Genomic DNA, 22,829 nt, shown 5'->3' on the forward strand with positions numbered 1-22,829 from the left:
CCCGGAAACTTTCTCTAAATGTTAACCCTTTCATGCATAGTGGTCACTACAGTGGACAGTTACTCTACAGTTACTCTTGGATATTCATGGGTTTTGTTGTTTTAGTTCCATATCAACCAACACAGTGGACACTTATGCATCATCTCATAAACTGCAATTCATACCATTACTGTAACTTTGCTGTTCTTGATTGGTTCTTGAGTGGAAATCAATTGTTAATATTTATTTTTTGCATATTATCTCCATGAAGTGAGTAATAACTAGTATTAGAATATGTTAAAATGTGAGAAAACATCAGATTAGCCGCATTAAACATGGTTTCATTTCACTGTTTCCATATCACTTTATGATATTGGGTTTTAAATACATGTTTCTTTGCTTCAAGAATAAAATTCATGGTGTAGCTGAGTGGACAGTTTTGTAACTCCATGAAAAACAGGTTGATTTAAAAAAAAAAAAAAAAAAAATTCAATCACATTGGTTTTTTTTTTCATGCCTAAAGAGGAATAAAAACACTCAGGAAAAAAATTGCTTGATTAAGGTTCTCATAATTCATGCATGAAAGGGTTAATATTCAATCACATGTTGACAGTGGTTTATAACTTTACTACTATTTTAATATTTTTAAAGCAGCTATTCTTACATTGTATTTCATTGGTGAAAATATTACAATTATAGTAACTAGTGGCATTGTACCTGTGGTGCCATTGTACGATAGCATGAGAGGCTAAAATCGCCCAGCATACCCCACGACATTTGAATATGGACATAAAATTGTGCCTAGTAGATAGTCAGGTAATGTTTCTATTCATTTGGGGAGTTTGGCGGCGATGGGGCCTGTGAAGGCTGAGGAAAATTCATACAAACACCCTCCTGTGCTGCAACATCGATCGATCGGACACAGAATGTGCATTATATAGTAGGATTACACACAAAGTTTAATTTGATTCTAAGAAAGTGAAACTAGTGGACATATTCACTTTTTACGACTGAAAGATTGTTCATGTTTTGATTTCATTTTTGATTTCCTTGGACATTCAGTAAAAATTTCAATACCTTATTTTAATATTGCATTAGTGATTAGTTTATAACCCTGCTGCTACCGTTAATTATTCAGTTGATTTTAGGAAGAAGTTTTCCATGAATGTGTGGCAAGTTTAAACACAATGTCCTGAAAAAATTCACGAGTCTTAGAATAATGATAATCAGAGATCCAAACTTTAAACATTTATAACTAAAAAAGTATTTGGAGGAGAGCCTCAGGATGTTGGAAGAAACTGAACAGAAGTTTTTATGTTTTTTCATGAAAATCCATGACATGAATCAAAAGATGAGTGAGTGTGTGCAGAATGAAAATGGAGACTTTGGTGTTGGTTAAAGTAGTCTGTAAAAAAAAAAACAACTAACTCTGACACCTCATTCATGAAAGCATTTCAGGGTTAATTATTTAAAGGTTTTTTTTTTAATGAATCCTTACAAGCTCAGCTGGGGGTTAAAAGCCTTGTGTGTGTTACAGAAAAACAAAACACCCACGCCACACTGACAGTCTTTCCTTTCCCTTAAACCCAGAGCAGATAATGAAGGTGACCATCTGCAACTCACAATCCCCTCTGGGTCATGACCTGATGACTCTGGGGGTGGGGATAGGGGGGGGGGGGGGGGCGGGGGCTGCTGGCTACCAGGTGGAGGTGGTGATGGGATGTGGGTCCACTTGTCTGCCCCTTGCCCTGACATCTCCAGATTTACCATCTGCCGCCATCATCCCCACTCCCCCACCCCAACCCCCAAAACACCCCCGGGGTGACAGGCCAGACTCGTCGAGTCTTAGCCGCATCAGGAGATTATTCTGCTCCCGTTGTCTCCAGTACGAGTCTGGATCAGTGACGGGTAGCAACAGGTTTAACTCAGCCTGCAAACAGGAAGCAGCGACTGGAGATGAAGCCATGTGGCATGAGGTAAAAATGCATCTACAGTTCTAGAACACCTCATGCATTTGTGATATTTTGCATTAAAATTCACTCTCAAGTCATTGAACCCTGTTTTGTTCCATTGTTCCATTCTCCAAACCCACATGCTCCCTTCTGCACATGCTCTGTTCCATTGAGGTCTAGACTGGATGTTTCAGCAAAATAATGAAACAGATCCATGTTAAATCTGTCAAGAATTTAGTTTGGTTATTTTTTCTCATTTACAAGAAGCAAAAAAAATCATTTGTTTATGTCTGTCTGATACAGTTACACCTTTTGAAATCCAAAAAAGATGATAATATTTGAGATTGTGTAAAATTTCCAGTGTCAGAAGACTTTTTTCCACTACTGTATGTATTTGACTAAAAATTATTTTCATTCTAGAAACTACAAACAGAGGATTTATGCACACAAAATGACAGAAGTAACAAAAATCTAATGTTTTCTGACCTTTAATAATAAAAATAAAACCAACTCTCATGAATGGTTAAAGGTTAATAATAGTTTTTCAACTTTGGAAGAGTACATATGTCCATAATTGGTGGAATAAACTGAACTTTAATCAGTTTTTCACATGGCTTTAGGTGTTTAAACCAACTCCTGGTGACACATATAAGCTATACCCTCTATCTTTCTCATGATCATGTTACAGAGGTTTTTGAATAGGATCCAGGACTTTTACCCTCCTCCATTTTTATGAACTTAAATGTTCTTGTCTTAAACTGCATGATATCTAATTGCCATCAGCCTTTCCTTTTCCATTAGTATATTTTAGTATCTGTCTACACTGGTCATGTACAATAATTCTGACAGGACTTGAAGGCAACATGAGATCTGGCCCTGTTTCCGTTAACCTGAAGCAGATGGACCAGGAACCTTAGAGCTACAGCTGTCCTGAACGCCTCCTCCCATTCTTCATCAGTGTTGGGGAGCAGCTCACAGGGTAATTGACCTCCTTGGGGAAATTTAGGGAAATTAGCGTGAATTGGAGGGGTGGTGCTAAACTTTAATTGTTGCTGCGATGCCTGTATCCTCTAGAGGTTTGGAGAATGTTGTCTCAGATCCAAATCCCTCTGCCGTGAAGCAATTACTGGGTGCTATGAGGGGTGTTATCAGGTGATCTAGTCATCACCAAACAAAATAATCCCAATCATAAATACACACACGACATACCAGGAAATCTTCCTCGCAGTAGACTTTTCCATTGACATTGTAGAACGCTTTCCCTCGCAGCCTCCGCCCTGAAAAGAAGCAGGACACGTGAATTAAAACAAACTCCACACTGTCCGAGAAATCAGCTACAGGTTCAAGCAAAAATATGTGGACTCTAATCACAGCGTGCACTTTTGATTTCAGTAATCAGAATTTCCTGTAATGTAATGTTGATTTACCACATACTTGAAGCTCTAAAAATAACTCAAAGGCTACTTCAAATGCATCATTTATGACTCAGCAACATCTGTCGAAGGACTATCGAAGAATAGCCTCTTGACTCTGATGCATTTAGAGCCATGTTTATTAATGTTAAATAAATCCACTAATAAATAAAATAAACCTGTATTAAACATAGAGAATATTTCACAAACTGGTCCCCTCTTAATGTCCTAATTTAAGTTTTCTAGAAAAGCACTCGTAGAGCGCAGACCTCCGCCAAGGCAGATCACTGGCCCCCCCCACCCCCGATCCCCACCGAAATTTAATCATTTGTTCCTTGTGCCAGTATCAACATTTCCTGAAATTTTCATCCAAATCCGTCCATAACTTTTTGAGTTATCTTGTACACAGACAGACAGACAAACAAACAAACAGACAGACAGACAAACCAACGCCGACAAAAGCATAACCTCCTTGGCGGAGGTAACAATTATAGCAAAAAATGTATTTGGAGAAGAGTTTCAGGATGATGCACGGAATTTAACTGAAGTTTTTTCTTTATTTTCATGAAAATCCACCACATTAATCAGAGGGTGAGTGGGTAATTATACAGCAAGAATGAAAATGAAGACTTTGGTGACATTGACAAACACCTGATTCATGAAAGATAAGTAATGTTTTGCAAACCGGTAACCCCTAATTTTAAGTTTTTACTGTTTTTATGTCTTAATACATCAGAAATTCATTGATAGTTAAGTGAACACCCTTGAATACCAGGATTTCTTGCCTGTTTTAATCCCTTAATGAGCTTAAAAGATAGGTTTGGCAGCAATGACTAAAAAGTAAAGATACTGTATTATTTGTTTTGTGGAAATGGGACAAATTGCATCAACTAATTATCTAAGATGTTAAGACGTGGGTTTTTCGAGTGTAGCACAGTCAATACTATTTCCACACAATTTCCAGTGACTTCTGAGACTTAAAGTTAAACTCCATCACACTGTATGGCTCTTCATTAAAGTCTGCATTTAACAGCGGGTCAGTCGGAGCAGATGGCGGATTGAACGTAGGCCACATCCTGCCTGCGCCTCCGTTTAATTAGTCGGAGCATTGATCCCAACAGGACACCATTCACAACCCATTCACAATCAATACAGCAGGCTGCTTTTCCAAACCTCCCCCCAAGTCTTCCCTTCCTTCCATTGTGTACCATCCACACACAGACCAATAATGGCAAACTGCAGCTTCGACATGTACAACACAGGCCTGGGCATCCTTCAGAAGCTTAGGACCCTGACACTGATACTGATATTTTGCTTTTGATATTAGTTATTGAATGGTTTTGATTCCAGTTTTTGGTTCCATTTTATGTTTTGGATATTTTTCCCCTCAAACCAGTTTTACACCATATAAAATAAGCCTATTTATCACTTTAAGTTGCCTGTCAACACCATATAAATAAGTAAAATGTACAATTCAGTGTCAAACAATAAACCAGTTTTCAATTCTCAATAACACTGGGTCCCAAACGTTTTCAGTTCAAGTGTTCTTGGTGACCTAAACTTGAAAAAAACACATCATTAGTTGCCATAAATCTATACATTATTTTTAATCTTACACTGTCAAAACACACAAACTCACATCTTCTTTTATATTTGATGTTTTTGTATGTATTGTATTGTTTTGGTCTTCTCATATCATATCATAAGATAAGATAAGATAAGACACTTTATTGATCCCCCAAGGGCGAAATTCAAATGACAGCCCCACAAGACAATATGCATCAAATTCAATAGAAAAAATAAAAAAGACAAAAAATGTGTTAGTGACTAAAAGCAACAAAAAATAACAATAATTATTACATAAAGTAACAAGTGTGCAGTAAGTGACTTTTATAAGTGTGCAAGCAAGTGACGTTTACAGATGCAAAGTCTGTTCAGAGCTGCTGTTATGTTCTTGTTGCATCTTCATTTTTTTTGTCTTGTATATGTTGTTCATCACATTAGTTTTGTCTTTTACAATTGAACCCTCTCCTAAATTTTGGCTTTGTTAAGGTCGCAAAAATGACTTCTACCAAGAAACACATCAATTCTAATTAGGAAAATGAAGTCAAATATTACATTATTCCTGTATATTTTCCTCTATCAGTTGGTAACCTGATAAAAACTGCTCTGTGACCCTTTTTGGGCCCCGACCCTGAGTTTGGGAAACGCAGATCAATAGTACCTAATAGATTCAACCATGAAAGTTCACTACTCTGCCCTGTGTTCAGCTAGACATTGAAAATCCCACTGTGGTTATTTTAAAGAGTAAATATAATGAATAATCAACAGTTACAGACGTACATCATGCAAACAAGTGCAGAGAAACACATCCGCACTGCAGTGGGCCCAGGTTCGGCAAACTGAGCTTCCAGCTCTGAGTGTGTGGGATGAATTCCTCTGGGTGAGCCTTCATTCATCAGAATCCAAAGTCTGAATCCAATCTAAAAGGAAATTCTGCTGCGGGCTGGCTTCTGCAGCCCCCTGCCATGCATCCCTCACAGCTCGCCCATTCAAATTCACTTAACAGCAGCGGTGTTTCTCTGGCAGCGTGATGACTTCACCCGAGCCTGGCAGACCAAGCACACGGATCTCATAAATCTGGTGGATTAGTCAGATTTAATTGTCGTCCCGAGCCGCCGTTGATTTTATGGGTGTCCTGCCATGGGAAAGACAAGAGCCTCCCCCTCCCTCCTTCCTCTCTTTTTAACGCCAAAATTTATGCAATCGCTGTATTTCACACACAAACACAGTGTCACAATGCTGGGAGATGGCAATACATTAACACCCACATAAATGGCTGGAGCAGCCGAGGAATGCTGTCCACACAATAGGTGAGACTTTTAAGACTTTGAGACTGAGGAGCAATTAGCATTTTGGTAGTGTGGAGCAAAGAGAAAAGCAAGACTGAACTGAAGAAGAACTTCATGTGAAGCGACTCTTCAGGGACACTGTGTTCAAAACCAGCTCGGGAGAGAATAAACTTGCAGGAGCAGCGAGAGCAGAGTGAACAGTGCAGCAGCAGGAGCTGAGAGGTGTTTCTGTGTGCTCGTCTGTGGCCTCTGCTCTGCAGTTTGGGGTCTGGAAGGTGAACACAAAGGCCCCAGTGCTGATGACTGTGTTGCGCTGCTAGGGGAGCGGGCCGACTGAGCAAACGGGGACATTCTTTCTGCCTGAGGTCACTAGCTGGTCCCATTCAACCCCCCGCACCTCTCCAACACCCGCTCTCTGCCTGCTCCCCTCCTCACCCAGAAAAAGGGGGGGGGGGGGGTGAGGGGGGGGGGGGTTCTGTGCCTCCACGCTCTCCTCTGGCCTTTTGTCAGCAGACAGCGCTGCAGAGCCTGCACCTCCTCACAGCCCTGCCAGTGACAGAATCAGCCGCTCCAGTTACAATTTCTAATCTCTGCATCCCTTAGAAAGCCACATTTAAGACCTAAAGCCCCTTTAATGCCATGTTCATTTGATTGTTATCGCCATATTTGGATGACAGATTTTACAAATAGAAGATCCAATACCTGACGAAAGAGGCCCATATTTTTTTAATTTGATCCTGATAAGAACACAGAAAATCATAATTCTTTTATCCTCCAGAGAACCAAAAAAGTAAAGGTTAGTAAACGTATGAAAGTAAAGGTTTTTATCTGATTTTTTTTTTTTTTTTTTTTTGGAATGTCCTTTGCAGTGGACAGTGTTTTTGTTTAGCTGTGTAAATGCATTGCTGGGTGTCAGGAGGTTAATGTGATAATAACTGTTCAAATAAATAATACAGCCACACACTGACATAAATCACACCCAGGCTTCAAAAAGTAATACAAAACTTGATTGGTAACCCAAGAAAGCCCTGACATGATAAATAATGACGTGTGATAATGATTCACTTAGTACATTCATTCTTCTTGCTTCTTCTCTGGTCACAGTGTTGCACCTGATGCTTTTTACTCCTAATTTCTGTAATAAACCAAATGTCGATGTCTTGTTATTCCCAGCTGTTTAGAAATTACAGCATTTTCAGTTAATGGACTTTGAGTAATGATGTTGCCATGGAAATCAGTGATGGTCTGCTGAGTAGGGACTGATGTGTCTCCATGGTAAAGGCATTACTTGGCTAAAACTGTCTTCAGGGACAGTGTTGATCCTGTAGATACAAGTGGGACTGGAACAAGCTTGTTTCCACAAATACAGACTAATATCTACTGGCGGCATGAACTGAATTTGAAGGGGTTTTTCTCCTCTTCAGACATCCTTAATATCCTGAAGTATGTTCTTTGTAGCTGGTGATGAGTGATGTTGACCCTCTTTTTCCTCATGTCAACTTTTATTTTTATCTACAGTCAAGCTGAGCTCATTCAGACTGTTTTGTTGTATCTGTTGGTAAGTTACAAGTGTAATGAAGATGATTTTCCACACTTGATTCTTTTGTAACTTGAGACCTGTGTGCCTTGACCTCAGGCTGCCAAGTACCAGTATTTCTTTGTGCCAGACTGTGTTTCCACCACAAAGTTCTTTGGAACACAAGATATCAATGATAAAGGTTAAAGTCTAGGTTGTCGTTCAAGTCTGTTAATCCTTACTTTCTCTATATTATATGCTTTAATTATGCAAATATAAATGGCGTGGGCGACACGGTGGTGCAGTGGTTAGCACTCGTGCCTCACAGCAAGAAGGTCCTGGGTTCGATTCCAACACCAGTTGACGGGGGGTGGGACCTTTCTGTGTGGAGTTTGCATGTTCTCCCCGTGTCTGCATGGGTTCTCTCCAGGTACTCCGGCTTCCTCCCACCATCCAAAGACATGCACTAATAGGTTAATTGGTTAATCTAAATTGCCCATAGGTGTGAATGTGAGAGTGATTGTTTGTCTCTATATGTCAGCCCTGCGATGAACTGGTGACTTGTCCAGGGTGTACCCCGCCTTCGCCCCTATGTAGCTGGGATAGGCTCCAAGCGACCCCCGTGACGACCCTAGTGAGGATAAAGCGGGTTCAGAAAATGAATGAATGAATAATTATGCAAAGTGAAAACCTTACACTAATCTGCATGCATAAATGATCCAGAAGGCTGTTATGGTAGAATTAGCAGACTAAAAAAACTGTGTTATTTTGGATATTTGTTATTTTTCTCTCTGGTTAACACCTCTTAAATCTCCACAACAAATACTGCTGTGAAAACAGGTCACACCAAGTCACATTCCAAGTGGAAGTACTGGTGAACTTCCTATTTATCATATGCTTGTTTTTGTGTTTAAACATGTGACAACTGTTCCTCTTTATCGACGGAGCTTCCCTATGTCTGGTGTTTCTGCCGTGATTCTGGGCGTTTGATGACTGGGTATCTGGATCCGTGCTGTACCTGGATACGATCACACCTTTCCCGCAGATGTTACGTTCACAAGCACATACCGCAGCCCGTGCCCAAGAACGAGTGGGTGTTACAGGGCCGAAACAGTAGGCGGAAGTGACAAACCCTTACATCATCAACCGAGCAACTGTTCTGTTCATTTGTCTACAATGGCGGCAAGACAGGCAATACTTTTCTATCTGTTAGCCTGTTTGAGCCAAAGAAGAAGGGCGACCTTCATTGTCCCTGATATATAATATCACTGAGTGGTTCGGTTGATAAGGTGAGCCTGTGCCGTGCAGATCTGAGGCTGGTATGGTGATTAGGTCATTTCCAGTCTCGGGTACAGATTGCTTTCACACTGCAACACTCCACACCGGAGTCCACGCAGTCCGTACCCAGGACTACCTTCACAGCTGGACTCGGGTATGGTACTCATGCATGGAACGTTTGCATTCACACTGATAAAATGAAGTTGACTTTGGGGTCCAACGTACTCGGATACCCAATCTGAAAATGGCCTTTGACTGGACTCATATGGGTGCTTCTACGAAAATGGGTTCATTTTGGTACCTGGCACCAATAATACAAGAGAAATTTACACATATTTCCCCCCAGAGTGTACCTAATGATGATCTCAGATAAATGCTAAAAAAATTATACTCTAGCTCTGAGCCATCCCAAAATTAATGAATTTTTAATAAAATGTCAGGGCAAAAAATAGGACCAAAATTGGGGCATGAAAAGCTACCTAGGTGTCAGTGTATTTGATTTGGAAAACATGGCTGTAAATGGTTTTATATACCGCTATAAATAAAGATACTGTGTTAAATTTGATGATCCTAGTGGCTGTTCTAATCCAGAATGCTGGTTTTTCATGAATCGTCAGTCTCATTCCAGGTTCTGTATGTAACCCATCGTGTCCACTTGTGTTAAACACAGAACCTGCCCAGTTAAACACATAAATTGCGAATGATTTTGCAACAGTGGTCATTTTATGAAACACTCTGCCTTGCATAATTAGTTCAATTCCCAAAATGTGCCTGTCAGAGAATAAAAAGATATTCAAAAAATAGTAGCATGTAATTTTTGTGTCCTTTTGACCATGTTACATGCAGATTTTTGTGTTAAATATAATGTAAAATAACAGAAAAATGTGTTTTATGTGAAAAATAGCTCCTCTTTTATCTCAGTAACTATTTATTTTTAAAATAGACCCAGCGTGCTTGCAAACTTGCTTCATAACATTAGTTTACATCTGGTTTAAATTCTTAGCCCCTATGTCCTGTTTTTCGGGATCAGTTTCATAGAGGCACCCATACTGAAGCTGTATTATTTGACCATCTGGCTGTCACACCTGCTTAATTGACTTAAAAGTTCATTAACCAGCCAAGTTCAATGGATTTTTCATTCGTTTATAATTCAGCTTTAATTAACTGACCGCTCTGATTCGACCCACGGAAGTTTGTGAGTGTAATGATAAAAACATAAAAATGATGAAATAGGCACTGAATCTTAACATAATGACTTATCAGAGGTGATGTTTTTTCTTACTTACTGGATCGATGATGTTCACAGCTCAAAACCTGTGAGCAACTACATATCTGGCAGTGCAACCAGTCAGCGATGCTGTGACTGTGAGTGGACACTTATCATCAGATGTGATCCAACTCATGCCTCGTCAGCCTTATACAACCTCCACAGAGTTATATCCAAGGCTCTTGAAATGCATTTTCAGTGATATGAACACAAGTGCACGGCTGAGAGATTGCATTTCCAAGGTGTTGAGGTGATTTTGCTGTTTATGTACAATTAGCAGCAGTTACAAAATCCCACTGTTAGAGGAACTTCATCAAGAGCTAGTGTTGTGGTACTCCAGACTGGCTAAGGACCACTTTGTCTTGGTCTTATTTTAATCACATTACCAACCATATTTCTCCTTGGTCTTGTCTCAGGCTTAGACAATGAGGACTCTGGGTTTTGCCTTAACTGCCTGAACAATGTCAGATCTATTTTTTACCCACATCACTGAGATTTGATGAAAAACTTCTGCTTCAAATACAAACAGCAACTTATATTACACTCACACTGCAGGTAAAAGTGGCCACAATCTGACTTTTTGCCCACATGTGACACAAATCAGACCCAGGTTACTTTCATATGTGGTTTCAAATCGGATTCATATCTGATGTTTTGCAATGTGACCTCAGTCTGAATGGTCCCGCTGCATTTCATCAGACTTTTATGCCATTGAAATGCAACACACGTCACAATTCTGCGCTGGAAGAGGCAGGACCCGGCAAAATCCATATTTACTTCTATAAACACTGTGTGCTGTGTGTGATGTCATGTTTTCTTCTGTGCATGCAGGTCACTTCAGGACTGTAGACTGTTTAAATATGGAATTTCCCCTTGTGGGACTAATAAAGGCATATCTTTTCTTATCTTATCTTAATATGAGTCTCATGGCATCGAATTTAAATTAGCTTTAATGTGAACAACCATGCAAAAAAATCTGATTTCAGCAAAAAATGTAACCTGAGCGTTAAAACCTGCAGTGTGAATATAGGGTTTGTAGTTTGCCATATTGTAGAAAAGACTTCACACGTACTGTAGCTGTGTTTTAGATTAGATTTTAAGGTTTTAGTTTCAGTTGTTTGCCTGTTTCTCATCTAGCTGAGTGCAAAAGCTAACTAATTCCACTCCCATATGTTGAGGGATGTAATACTGAGTTAGCTTAGTGAGAGATGGAATAGGAAAGTCATGAGGTGACAAAATATTTGTTCCCAAGTCAGCCAATATCACTTTTAAGAGGATTATTTTAGTGGCAAGAAAATTAATTTGTCATATAAAAATACAAATTATACCAATTCAGGATGGTCTTGGTTAAGGTTTAGGTCTTTACCACAACACAATCAAAACCTTATATGCATGTATGGTTGTGTAGATTCCACATCAGTATTCAGCATTTTTTCAAGCATTATTGTCATGTTATTAAAACGACTTACAGTGCATCCTGTGATGAGCATGCATATACTAGACCTACAAAAACAGTTTTCAGGGGCCACCAATGCTCGTCCTTGAGGGCCGGTATCCTGCACAATTTAGATGTTTCCCTCTTCCAGCACACCTGATGGTCGTTATCAGGCTTCTGCAGAGCTTGACGATAGGCTTATCATTTGAATCAGGTGTGCTGGAAGAGGGATACATCTAATGCCACGTTTCTACTACGTTTTTTTGTGTTTCCGTTACGAAAAAGGACCTGGAATCTAGTACCCAGTACTAGTTTTTTGGTATCACCTCCGCCAAGGTTCCAAGACTGGGGAACAGATACAAAAACATGAAGTGTAAACACTGCAGACCACTGATTGGTCAGAGAGTCGTCAGATGTGCTAGTTTACAGTAAATATAGCGGTAGGTTAATCCACATGATGACAGCCCACAAAACTACACCATGGTCAGTCGAGGAGATTCAGTCTTTGATGGCCGATGTAAAAATTCAGCATGAGCTTGATGAGACAACACGCAACGAGCGAGTTTATCAGCAACTCTCAGAGCAGACGACACAGAAGTAACACGCTGCATCGCTATGACGACCAGGTACTCTAACGTCGGTAGTATCCTGTAATGGAAACGGTCTCCAGGAATAGGACCTAGTACCTGAGTCGAGTCGAGTTGAGCCGAGTCAGTTCCATGTAGTGGAAACGTGGCATTAAACATGCAGGATACCGGCCCTCGAGGACCGGGATTGGTGACCCCTGCTCTATATGATCAGATCTAAATGTGTCTGGGTGGTTGTTTACTAGGGGTGTAATGGTACAGAAGAGTTTGGGTTTGGTACGTTTTCAGTGCTGGGGTCTTCGGTTTGATGCATTTTCGGTACAGTGAAGGAGACCAATTTCAAGTTCACGGTTCAATTTCACAGTTTTTCGTTATGGCATTTTCTCAATCAAAACCACTGGCTAAAGGCTGTCTAAATGCTGCTGGTATCTGTAGCTGTAATATTAACGATTGGGTGGTGTCATTTTAAATGCGTAACGAAATTTGACATGTTACCAGAAACATAACTGATCTTCACAAAACAATGCCAGCACACTGCTACTGTTTTGTTGACTTGTCTCTCTCCAATGACATAACTGAGAAGGAATCTGAAATGCTCCCAAATCTCTTCCAACTCTGGCTTTGTACCTGTGACACTACTCTGAGCTGCCGTGCTGGTTCACTTTCAGCATGTGGATGGTGTGTGTACTGTTTAGACGTCCATTTAGGACAATGGTTCCCAACCTTTTTGGCTCGTGACCCCATTTTAACATCACAAATTTCTCCAGACATTCAAAACTGAGACATTTTTTTTTAAACAAAAAATTCATTTGTTTTTTTATCATGCAATAGTTTGCTATACTATGTTGCAAATAAAAGTTAATTTTAGACGACATTTAGTCTATATAATGTACATTATAATGGATGGAGGCAGAAAAGCCAGGTGTAGATTACTGCACAAAGGGAGAATTTGATTTTACTTGGTCAGGATATGTACAGTCAGTTGAGACTGCAAATTAATACTAAACAAACAATAACTCAAACTATGAATTATGAAAGAGCTGCAGCATCTGAAACCGACCACGATGAACATTTGAAAAATTAACAGTACCACAGTGCTTCAGTTTCAGCTTCAGAGTTTGTCATGTCTGTTATGTATTGTGATTGTCACTCTCAACTCACTAAATATTTTTTATTAGTATGTTTTTATTTTTTACAATTACTAGAAATTTCAGGTGACCCCATTTGAATTCCAGGCGACCCCACATGAGGTGCTGACCCCAAGGTTGGAAAACACTGGTCTAGTATATCAAATATTGCACATGGGTTCTGCTGGCGTCCACCCTGCTCATACCGTGTGCGTTCTGCTTCAAGATTCACGTGGAAATTTAAGGTGTGTGTTTGCGTTCTTACATAGGCTACATGTATTTGTTCGGTACACCTCTGTATTATATTGAATGCACCGTTACATCCCTATTTACACTTGTTTACACATGTATTTTAAAACTAAGTGGGTCAAAGTGTTACAGCATTCAAGACATTTTATTTGTACTTTGTCAGTTACAGTTGTTCAATTCTATTACTTGTCTCTTCATTCTCAGTAACTAAACCATTTCTTGTTATCTACTGAGATGTATTGCTCTGACTCTTCCCTCTCTGGCACAGAAACCAAAGCTTTGGCCAGACTGGAAGAACAAATAAATGAGGATTTGCTCAGAAAAAAGCTTCAAACCGAATTTTGTAGCAGCATGCTGAGGTGAGCCTGTGATTTTCAGTATTTTTGGTGATAACCCGCAGCAAAAAATTAATAAATAAGTATAAAAAATAGACACGACATCCATCAGAAAGCAGCACACATTCACTATGGATGATTTGACTTTACACTATAATTAGTTCCATATCACCAATTCTGACCTGCGACTCTAACCACACTTGACGTATTCGGGTAACACAGACCAAGAGGCATCGTGTCTACAACTGTACAGAAAATATGTCGAAATGACAAATGAGGCTGTGTGTGTGTGTGAGTGTGTGTGTGTTTGTGTGTTGCTTTCACTTTGTAGCTCCAGCTGGAAAATAATGATATCCTCTGGTCTCTGATACACTGTTATTTTCTCATCGTGAAGCCTGAGTGCCTTCACATTTAGAAGCAGATGACGTGTGAAATCTCGCCTTCTGTATTTCAGGGAGAGACAACTTTAATCTTCCAAGTCTGGCCTGTCTGCATATTCTCACAAAATAAGTTTTTCAATGTCGTGTTGCAGCGGAAGTATTAATGCCAGATGCAGGGAGCAGAGTGCACTTCCAACCCACAAGTAATACTGAGGCATAATGGTGAGGTTCACAGATGGAAATTACAAATACTTTATCACTAGAGCTTGAGACATTAATCAGTAACTACACAGAAAAATTAACCATTCTGATAGTTATTTTAGCCATTTTTAAGCATGAATTCTAAATCACTGGTTGCTGCAGCTGCTCAAGTGTGAGGATTTTTTATACTTTTCTAAACTGAAACCTCAGATTGCAATTTACTTTCTGACATTTTAGCAAGTAAAATGATAAATCGGCACAATCGCTGTCAGATTATTGAGTAAATAATAGCTGCAGTCCTATATACAACAATTAAAAAGTGCTTCCTTTTAGAATTATTTTCACTATCAATAATTTCCTTACTTAATCGATGAATTGCTTCGTCTATACAGGGTGGGGAAGCAAAATTTACAATGAACATTTAGTTGTTTATTCTCAGCAGGCACTACGTCAATTGTTTTGAAACCAAACATATATTGATGTCATAATCATACCTAACACTATTATCCATACCTTTTCAGAAACTTTTGCCCATATGAGTAATCAGGAAAGCAAACGTCAAAGAGTGTGTGATTTGCTGAATGCACTCGTCACACCAAAGGAGATTTCAAAAATAGTTGGAGTGTCCATAAAGACTGTTTATAATGTAAAGAAGAGAATGACTATGACCAAATCTACTACGAGAAAGTCTGGAAGATACTATTAAAGAAGAATGGGAGAAGTTGTCACCCGAATATTTGAGGAACACTTGCGCAAGTTTCAGGAAGCGTGTGAAGGCAGTTAATGAGAAAGGAGGACACATAGAACAAAAACATTTTCTATGATGTAAATTTTCTTGTGGCAAATAAATTCTCATGACTTTCAATAAACTAACTGGTCATACACTGTCTTTCAATCCCTGCCTCAAAATATTGTAAATTTTGCTTCCCCACCCTGTAGTATCAGAAGACGGTGAAAATGTTAATCAGTGTTTCCCAAAGCAGCAACATTACATTTAAGAAGATATAGTCAACTAAGAAAATCATTAAGAAGTTAACATTTAATTTAATAGCTGACAACTAATTGATCAGTTGAATCATTGCTGTAGCACTATTTTGGAGCAGATCTGCAATATTTTTTTTTTCCCCACAGTAATAGACAGTGATCCACAATTTAGAGATAATGAACAGACTTTTACATAAATTTACAACAGGACCAAACAGCTATTAAAATGAACACAGTCATTTATTTTCTTGTGCAACATCTTGTTCAATAACTGTGGAAAAGTCAATAAAACATTAGCTTGGTCAGCCACCCAGTTATCTCAGTGTATTCAATACTGAGAAAACAGTCGGAAACCGGCCCATTCGCTGTGAAATATGCCCGATCTATTTTATACCGGACCAATCACCAGTCTTGGGGGTGGGTGTTTCGCAATGTATCATATGCACTGACTTATTTTTGTCATGAGTCAAAGTCAGCTCCAAGTCCGAAAATCTCTTTGCAACTGTTGTCGGTGGTTTGATTCAAAAACACTTTAAACTTTCTTTATAGAGCACATTTCATTGCACAAGGCAGACTCAATGTGCTTCACAACAGGTAAATACCATAAAAAAAATAAGAACAGGATTACAGATTACACCCTGTATTCTTAAGTTTCTCTGGCAAAATCGTCATGTTTGTCTTATCTGTGATTGGTTTACTCGGTGCCTGTTAGTCCCGCCTTCATATTTGGATTCAAGCCCCGCAATTCCAGACGGATTTCTTATTGAGAAAGACAGATGGCTGGCCAGGCTATTAAAATATCACTTTAATTAAGGCTATCGCATCACGTACAAACACTATATGAGCCATCAGGTCAGTTCAGTGATAAAATGAGAAACACAGAGAACTAGACCTAACTATAACTACAGACAGAAAATCGCTGCTTTAATGAGTAGAGAAGATAACTGGCTTCACTCAGAACTGAAGGCAGTGTTCTGATACAGATTATTGGTGGTAGATCTCTTACTGTGTCCAGTCTGCCTGTTCATCACAGAAAAGGAGGAACTGTACGTGCAGCTACAGACTGGAGAGGCTAAACCCAGAACATGCAACACATCTAAAGGCATCAGCCCTCTGAACGGCTACTAATGAGAAGGGTTGTTAGCTCTCAGTATCGAACAGGCTGATTTTGATCTTTGTACATGCTGGTACACATCGGTATCACTCAGATCCATAAGAAATATCTCAATCTTACACCTTATCTTCCATGACAGCTGGTTCTATTCTCATCATAATCCACTGAATTCCAATAATTCCACGACAGTAATGAGCATGTTGACGTGCAACTGGTGGTTGGGAATGATGTGAGAAATTCAAGCCCCTGAGCGCTTTTTCAGCTGCCAGTGCTTTTAGAGGTCGTTTGGCGTTTGGATTACTGTAACACAGAAGTGAGTCATCAGCCTTGCGGTTAACAGTCTGTTCATGCAGCACCGTAGCATTGTGTTTATTTTTTTATGTGTTTATTTTCAACAACACCCTGCCTCGCAGCCACGCAGAAATGTACATTAACAGCAGCGGTGCCTTCATATTCAGTAACAAAATGGGAAAGTACGCGCTCGTCTCGCTCACTGGCGCTAACAGACAACATGCACAAAAGCTTCAGTCGTGACACATACATTTGTTTTTAAGGCCACAACGGCTGGTGAGGCATGTACTTCCTATGTGCGGTTTAATGGGAGCCCACGTCAGGCCTGCCCCCACTGATAAGCAGGTCTGGTACACTTTGTGACTGTCTGATTGAGGTCCTCCAGGGAAGGCCGCCTGAAGTGGAGGGGGGTAGTTTGCATTCTTGGTCATTTCATGAAAAAAGGGTGCAACCATGGGAGTAAGCCAAGAGAGGGCTCAATTATGCATGGTTAAACAAAGCCCAAGGCTACCAGCGAGCAATGTCTCAGCAAACTCAGCCTCACTCTGGAGCTCTAGACCCTGGAGGACCCTGGAGGCACATTTTAGGCAAAGAAGAAGAAAAAAAAAAAGAAACTAAAAAACAAACAGCCAGAACGTAGCTGCTAATAAATCACTAGATTGTGTTATGACAAGTGCAGGCACTTTGAAACTAAACTTCTCAAAACACTGCTTAAAAGAAAACATTCCCATTCACATGAGGTCAAATGATACATCACAGAGTTTACATTTCCAATAAACCATCTTGAGAGGCGAGATGACCCACGAGGCCATCAACAACGACCTACGCAAAGTGCACACAAAATGACGTGTTAACAAATCACAGATATGATTTCTGCAACAATAGCTCTCTCGGGGGGGGGGCGCCTTTAGTTTTTCATCAAACTATTTATGATTGTTTTATGATGTAACTACCGAGGACTCCAATCTGAAATCCAGAATTTTGTCACTTCAGAGGAAATTAGATGGTTATTTTACAAATAAATTCATTTAAAAGCTCAGATTACATGAACAAAGGCTTATTAAACCAGCAGTTACACCTTAACCAGGTCACAGGAAAACCCACAACTTCAGCAACTGGACACTCAGCATCTGGCCCCTCTTTCTTCAGACACACAATAAATCGGAAAGTATGCGGGTTTGGTTACATGTAAATTATAGGCAGTTCTTCCAGAGCCAGAGGGGGTGGAATGGAGGATCAGTATCCATGTATAGTACACATATGAATGGAAGCAACCTGGCTAAAAAGCTCTCTCCCAACATCTTCCTCTTGTTTCCCCAGGAAACAGGAGAGGAGGGCTGGAGTCGGATAACACAGAGATCCAAAAACGCACACACACGCACGCACGCATGCACACACACACACACACACACACACTCTCCATATGGTCTTAAAGGCCAAATACTGTCTGCTTTTTATTTTTTAGGGAGTCATTATTAGCGTCTTGCTGCCACAGACAGAGCTAATGTGGTCCTCTACTGAACAGATTTGAAGCCTGAGGAATTTTTCAGGCTGCATATGTTTCGGCAGCACCACGCCTGACAGCAAACCGGTCATACTAATGATGGTTTTTCAGGAAAAGACAGGAATGGCTGAAGGTTAGAGGCAGGTTGTGTGAAACGGCAGCAAAATTTGCAGACAGTAAAGGTGATATTCTGTGTTTCTCAAAGACAGACCACGTATATAAGTGGATATAGTCAATGTGGCATCACCCACTGGTTTGTAGACTAATGTTCTGAAGTTTGTAGGAGCCAGAAGGGACCACATTAGATCAAGAGGGTGGAGCTGGAACTCGCCAAGCTAATGCTAACACTCCTCACTACTCAACAGAGGTTGACCAATGACATAATAATGTTTTTTACACCAAAAAGTTCAATAAATGATGATAGGTAACTGTAAACTTAAATGAAAGTCTACATGAAGATAATAAATAACCAATTCAATAAATAACTATATCTCTCACACTGAGCAGATAGAATCAGTTAATACATAAATAAATCTAGAACTGAACTGAACAGTCTCAAAAAAATCAGGCAATTCTGGATGTGATTTTTATTTTTGGAAACGTTATTTTCCTTCTTAGTCAGTAATTTTAATTGACAAACCAGATAAATCAGAGCCAAATTCTGCCAATAATATACACCTGTGGGTCCTGATGAACCAGTCTAACCAAATATTTGGACTGTCACAGTAGGAAATGTTATGCACATCATTAAGTAATTTTATCTAGTTGCCAAATGTTAACATATACAATTACGGCTGATAAAAATAGGCTAATGCTAACTTCACATGATAAATAAACAGATGACTTAGCAGGCTATATGATGCAACACTACATATGCTAAGGCTAGCATCAGCTAATGTAGCTAAGGTATGCTAACAGGCTAGTAAACTTAGTGAGTCATAACTTAATAAATAAAATAATAATAAATAAATAAGTGAATATATCAGTTGTCTAATAACCTTAACCTTTTAGTCACCACTCATATTTGATTTGTTTTGTGACTGAATGGATCTTAACTGCTTTGTAGGTCAGACGTAAACGGGTTCTGTGCAAAAGCAGAAAACACAAAGAAGTAAATGAGATCAGCACAGATTTACAAGATGTTACGAGGCATCTTCCAAGCCTGTTTCCAGAGATGTCCACCGCAGCTTCTCTGTGAAACTGATATTTGCTGCTCATGACCAAATATGTAACGTAACCCATCGACCCCCATAACAACACCTGTGTATGGGATAACATGCATTACTAAGAAATAAGTCTGGGTTTATTTTCTCAGTAATTCTTAGTTACAGAAGTAACAAAAATGACTTGATTTAAAAAGTTTTCTGTTAACGTCTTCTTGGAATTGAGTAAAGTTCGACAGCGGTTGTTATTCATAGCCACAATAACAGGAAGCCATCATTCATGTATTCACCAAAGCTAGATAATAATGTCACATACAATACTGCGTTATGTCTAAATACAATACATACATAGTCCATGAACCACTTCAGAAAGCCAGTTTTAGCTCCTAACTTGTCCACCCATTCCCTCTTTATTTCTGGCACATTACTGATGGTGACACTTTCTTGGCAGCTGGAGACTAATACTGTCTACGTGTTACCGTTCCTCTCATACCCATTTGATACTTTTCTACTAAGTGCTATATAGAGTTTCTTTTTTCAGGCTGTCTGATGAACAAATATAGAGAACAGACTGGGGGCAGGCTCTTTAAACGCTGCTGTTTCTGACATTTCCAATTTGCCACCTGCAGTGTTGTTACACAAATGTCAAAACGGTTAAAGACGTCAATAAAATGTCAAAACTCTCAGCCATCATGTCTGGTGTGTTTAAAATCAAAACCCACAAGAGATATCATGTTTTCAGGCACCGAAGGCGTTTGGCTAAAGTTCTGTTTTAAGAATAGTGTAATATGGAAATCAGCTGGCACCAGATCAGTCACTTTTGGAACATCTGCTCAGGTGTTGTGCAACACTGGCCTGTATAGCATAGTTTTAATTTTATTCCCATACATTTTTCATATGATGTAGTTAAATCAGTGGTGTGTTGCATTTCAATAGGCAACTCCATTAGAAGTTGTTGTACTGTGTATATTGATAGTAGAATTAGACTGAACTAGTTTAGCTGATTAACTGGTGCTGATACATGATACAAACTACCAGCATCAGCAGAGCTTGATTCTTAAGATAAGATAAGGTAAGGTAAGATAAGATAAGATATGATAAGATAAGATAAGAGGTGCCAGGCACAACAAACCCTGCCCCTCGCACATATTGTAGCCTATTTTAGCATCGATCCAGCTGACGTCATCATGTCTATGTATGTGGTGATGACAGCATATCATCTGCTTCTACATATGTGCCAAGTTCGAAGTAAACTGAACCAAAATGGATTTTTTATAGAAATTTGAAATTTCGCCCATTATGAGTAAATGGGGGGGAAAAAGATTTTAAAAATTCATGAAAAATTTTAACTTTGACCTGCTGTTCCTGAAATATAATCAGATCTATTCTGGGTCACTGGCAATCTATAAACCCAATCTGAATTGAATTCAACCAATAGTTTTGCTGCTAGAGTGTTAACAAACAAATAAACTGAACCAAAAAAAATACCCCTTGCCCCCCGTTTGGGGGGTGGGGGGGTGGGGGGGATGGGGGAGAAGAGAATACGACAGGCAGAAAAACCACAGAGTGAAGAGAAATTACTGCCATTTAAGGAAGATAATAGCAAAAAAAGCAAAAGATCACTTCCACATCGATCTTTTTTACAGCTATCCTGATGTTAGTTCCACAGCAACTGAGTCCTTATGTGACGTTCACTTGTCATTTATCCAGTTTCTGATAAATAATGTCAATTTTCAGGAAAGAAGGAGAAATGGGGGTGATATCGGCCACATTTTTCTGCTTGAAACTATTGCTATTACATCAGCCTTTAGAAATCCACTGTCAGTCAAAGGAGACCCCTACCCCTCTAATTACACCTTTTTAACTGTTATATTATAATTCTCTTTGTAGCATTGCAAACACAATAAATATCTACTGTGGATATGTAATAAGACGTCTCACCACAGATAGTCTACGTTGAAGCAATGCTTAGTGTGTTTAATTTCATGTTATTTTTAAGTTGTTGCATTCAGCAAATGTTTCATGCAAACTTATGAGTTAATTTTATCATACATATGTATATATGTATATTAATCAAAGACTGATGAAACTGAAATGTTCAATATTCAAAGTCCTAAAGTAAAATAAGCCACAAAACTACACAAAGGCCCAATCATGCAAATATATATATACATATATATACATATATACATATATATATATATATATATATATATATATATATATATATATATACATACATATATATATATATATATATATATATATATATATATATACATATATATATATATATATATATATATATATATATATTATTTTTTTTTTTTTTTAAATACAGTGAAACCGTGAAGCAGCCATAATTGTGAAAAAAATACTAAGATGCATATTTTTGGTCCTACAGTCAAGCAGTTTTGTCAAATATTCACTAAAATATCAAGTGAACTTACCACAGGAGCAGCAGGTGAAGCAGTTTGTGTGGTAAAGGTTGCCCATGGCCTGGCAGGCTTGGCTGGCTCCGTACACACCCTTCCCACATTTGACACAGATACCTAGAAGAGAAACACGATCAGTTTACGAAGTTTACACGATCAGATTAACAATGTTAAGTCACTGTGTAGCAACCACACAATAAAAGCATCAGAATCCAACAATATCACTCTGCAAATAAAAAATGAAGTCAGGAGGTAAGTACAAATTTCATCACAGCCACTTTTTCCTGAGGAAGATTTCATCACCTTCTTCCTCCACCTTTGAAGACCAACAGCACAATGAAACGCTGACATCACACCGATGCCATCAGATGCACAGCTGTGTGTTCACGAGTAAAGTGAATTCACATGTAAACGCTTCTTGAAATGATTTATATTCCATTGGCAAAAGTCCAACTTAAACTTCTTTCATTTCTGTGCATTACATCATGCTGTTTGAAGACACACTGTGAAAACACAAAAAACACATGACTGGAGATGCAGAGGATGTGAGGGAATGGTTAGGAAAAGTTTGGTTATTTCATTTTGACTCAAAAAAAAAAGTACAAAATTAAATAACTGGGTATGCAGAATCACAAAAAATGACTATGCTTAACATCGCTGCTAATTTCCTGAGGTCGATCTTATAGATTGAAATGTCTATGTTAAAGGAAAAGTATTTGAAAGAGCTGTATAGAATGTTTCTCTTTTTCAGAACCTCTACTGATATTT

The 22,829-nt window shown here is 39.0% G+C and overlaps 1 protein-coding gene across 1 annotated transcript in view; it reads right to left on the reverse strand.

Annotated features, from left to right (window-relative positions):
• Nucleotides 1-22,829, reverse strand: part of wtip (WT1 interacting protein) — a 45,762-nt gene that overhangs the window by 9,027 nt on the left and 13,906 nt on the right. Inside the window, exons 2-3 of the mRNA XM_030130855.1 lie at nt 22,077-22,178; nt 3,141-3,208 (exon numbers count right to left, since the gene is read on the reverse strand). Coding sequence (XP_029986715.1) covers nt 3,141-3,208; nt 22,077-22,178 — 170 coding nt within the window. The remainder of the gene's footprint in view (nt 1-3,140; nt 3,209-22,076; nt 22,179-22,829) is intronic.

The sequence above is a fragment of the Sphaeramia orbicularis genome, chromosome 3 (genome assembly GCF_902148855.1).
Source record: "Sphaeramia orbicularis chromosome 3, fSphaOr1.1, whole genome shotgun sequence".
NCBI lineage: Eukaryota > Metazoa > Chordata > Actinopteri > Kurtiformes > Apogonidae > Sphaeramia > Sphaeramia orbicularis.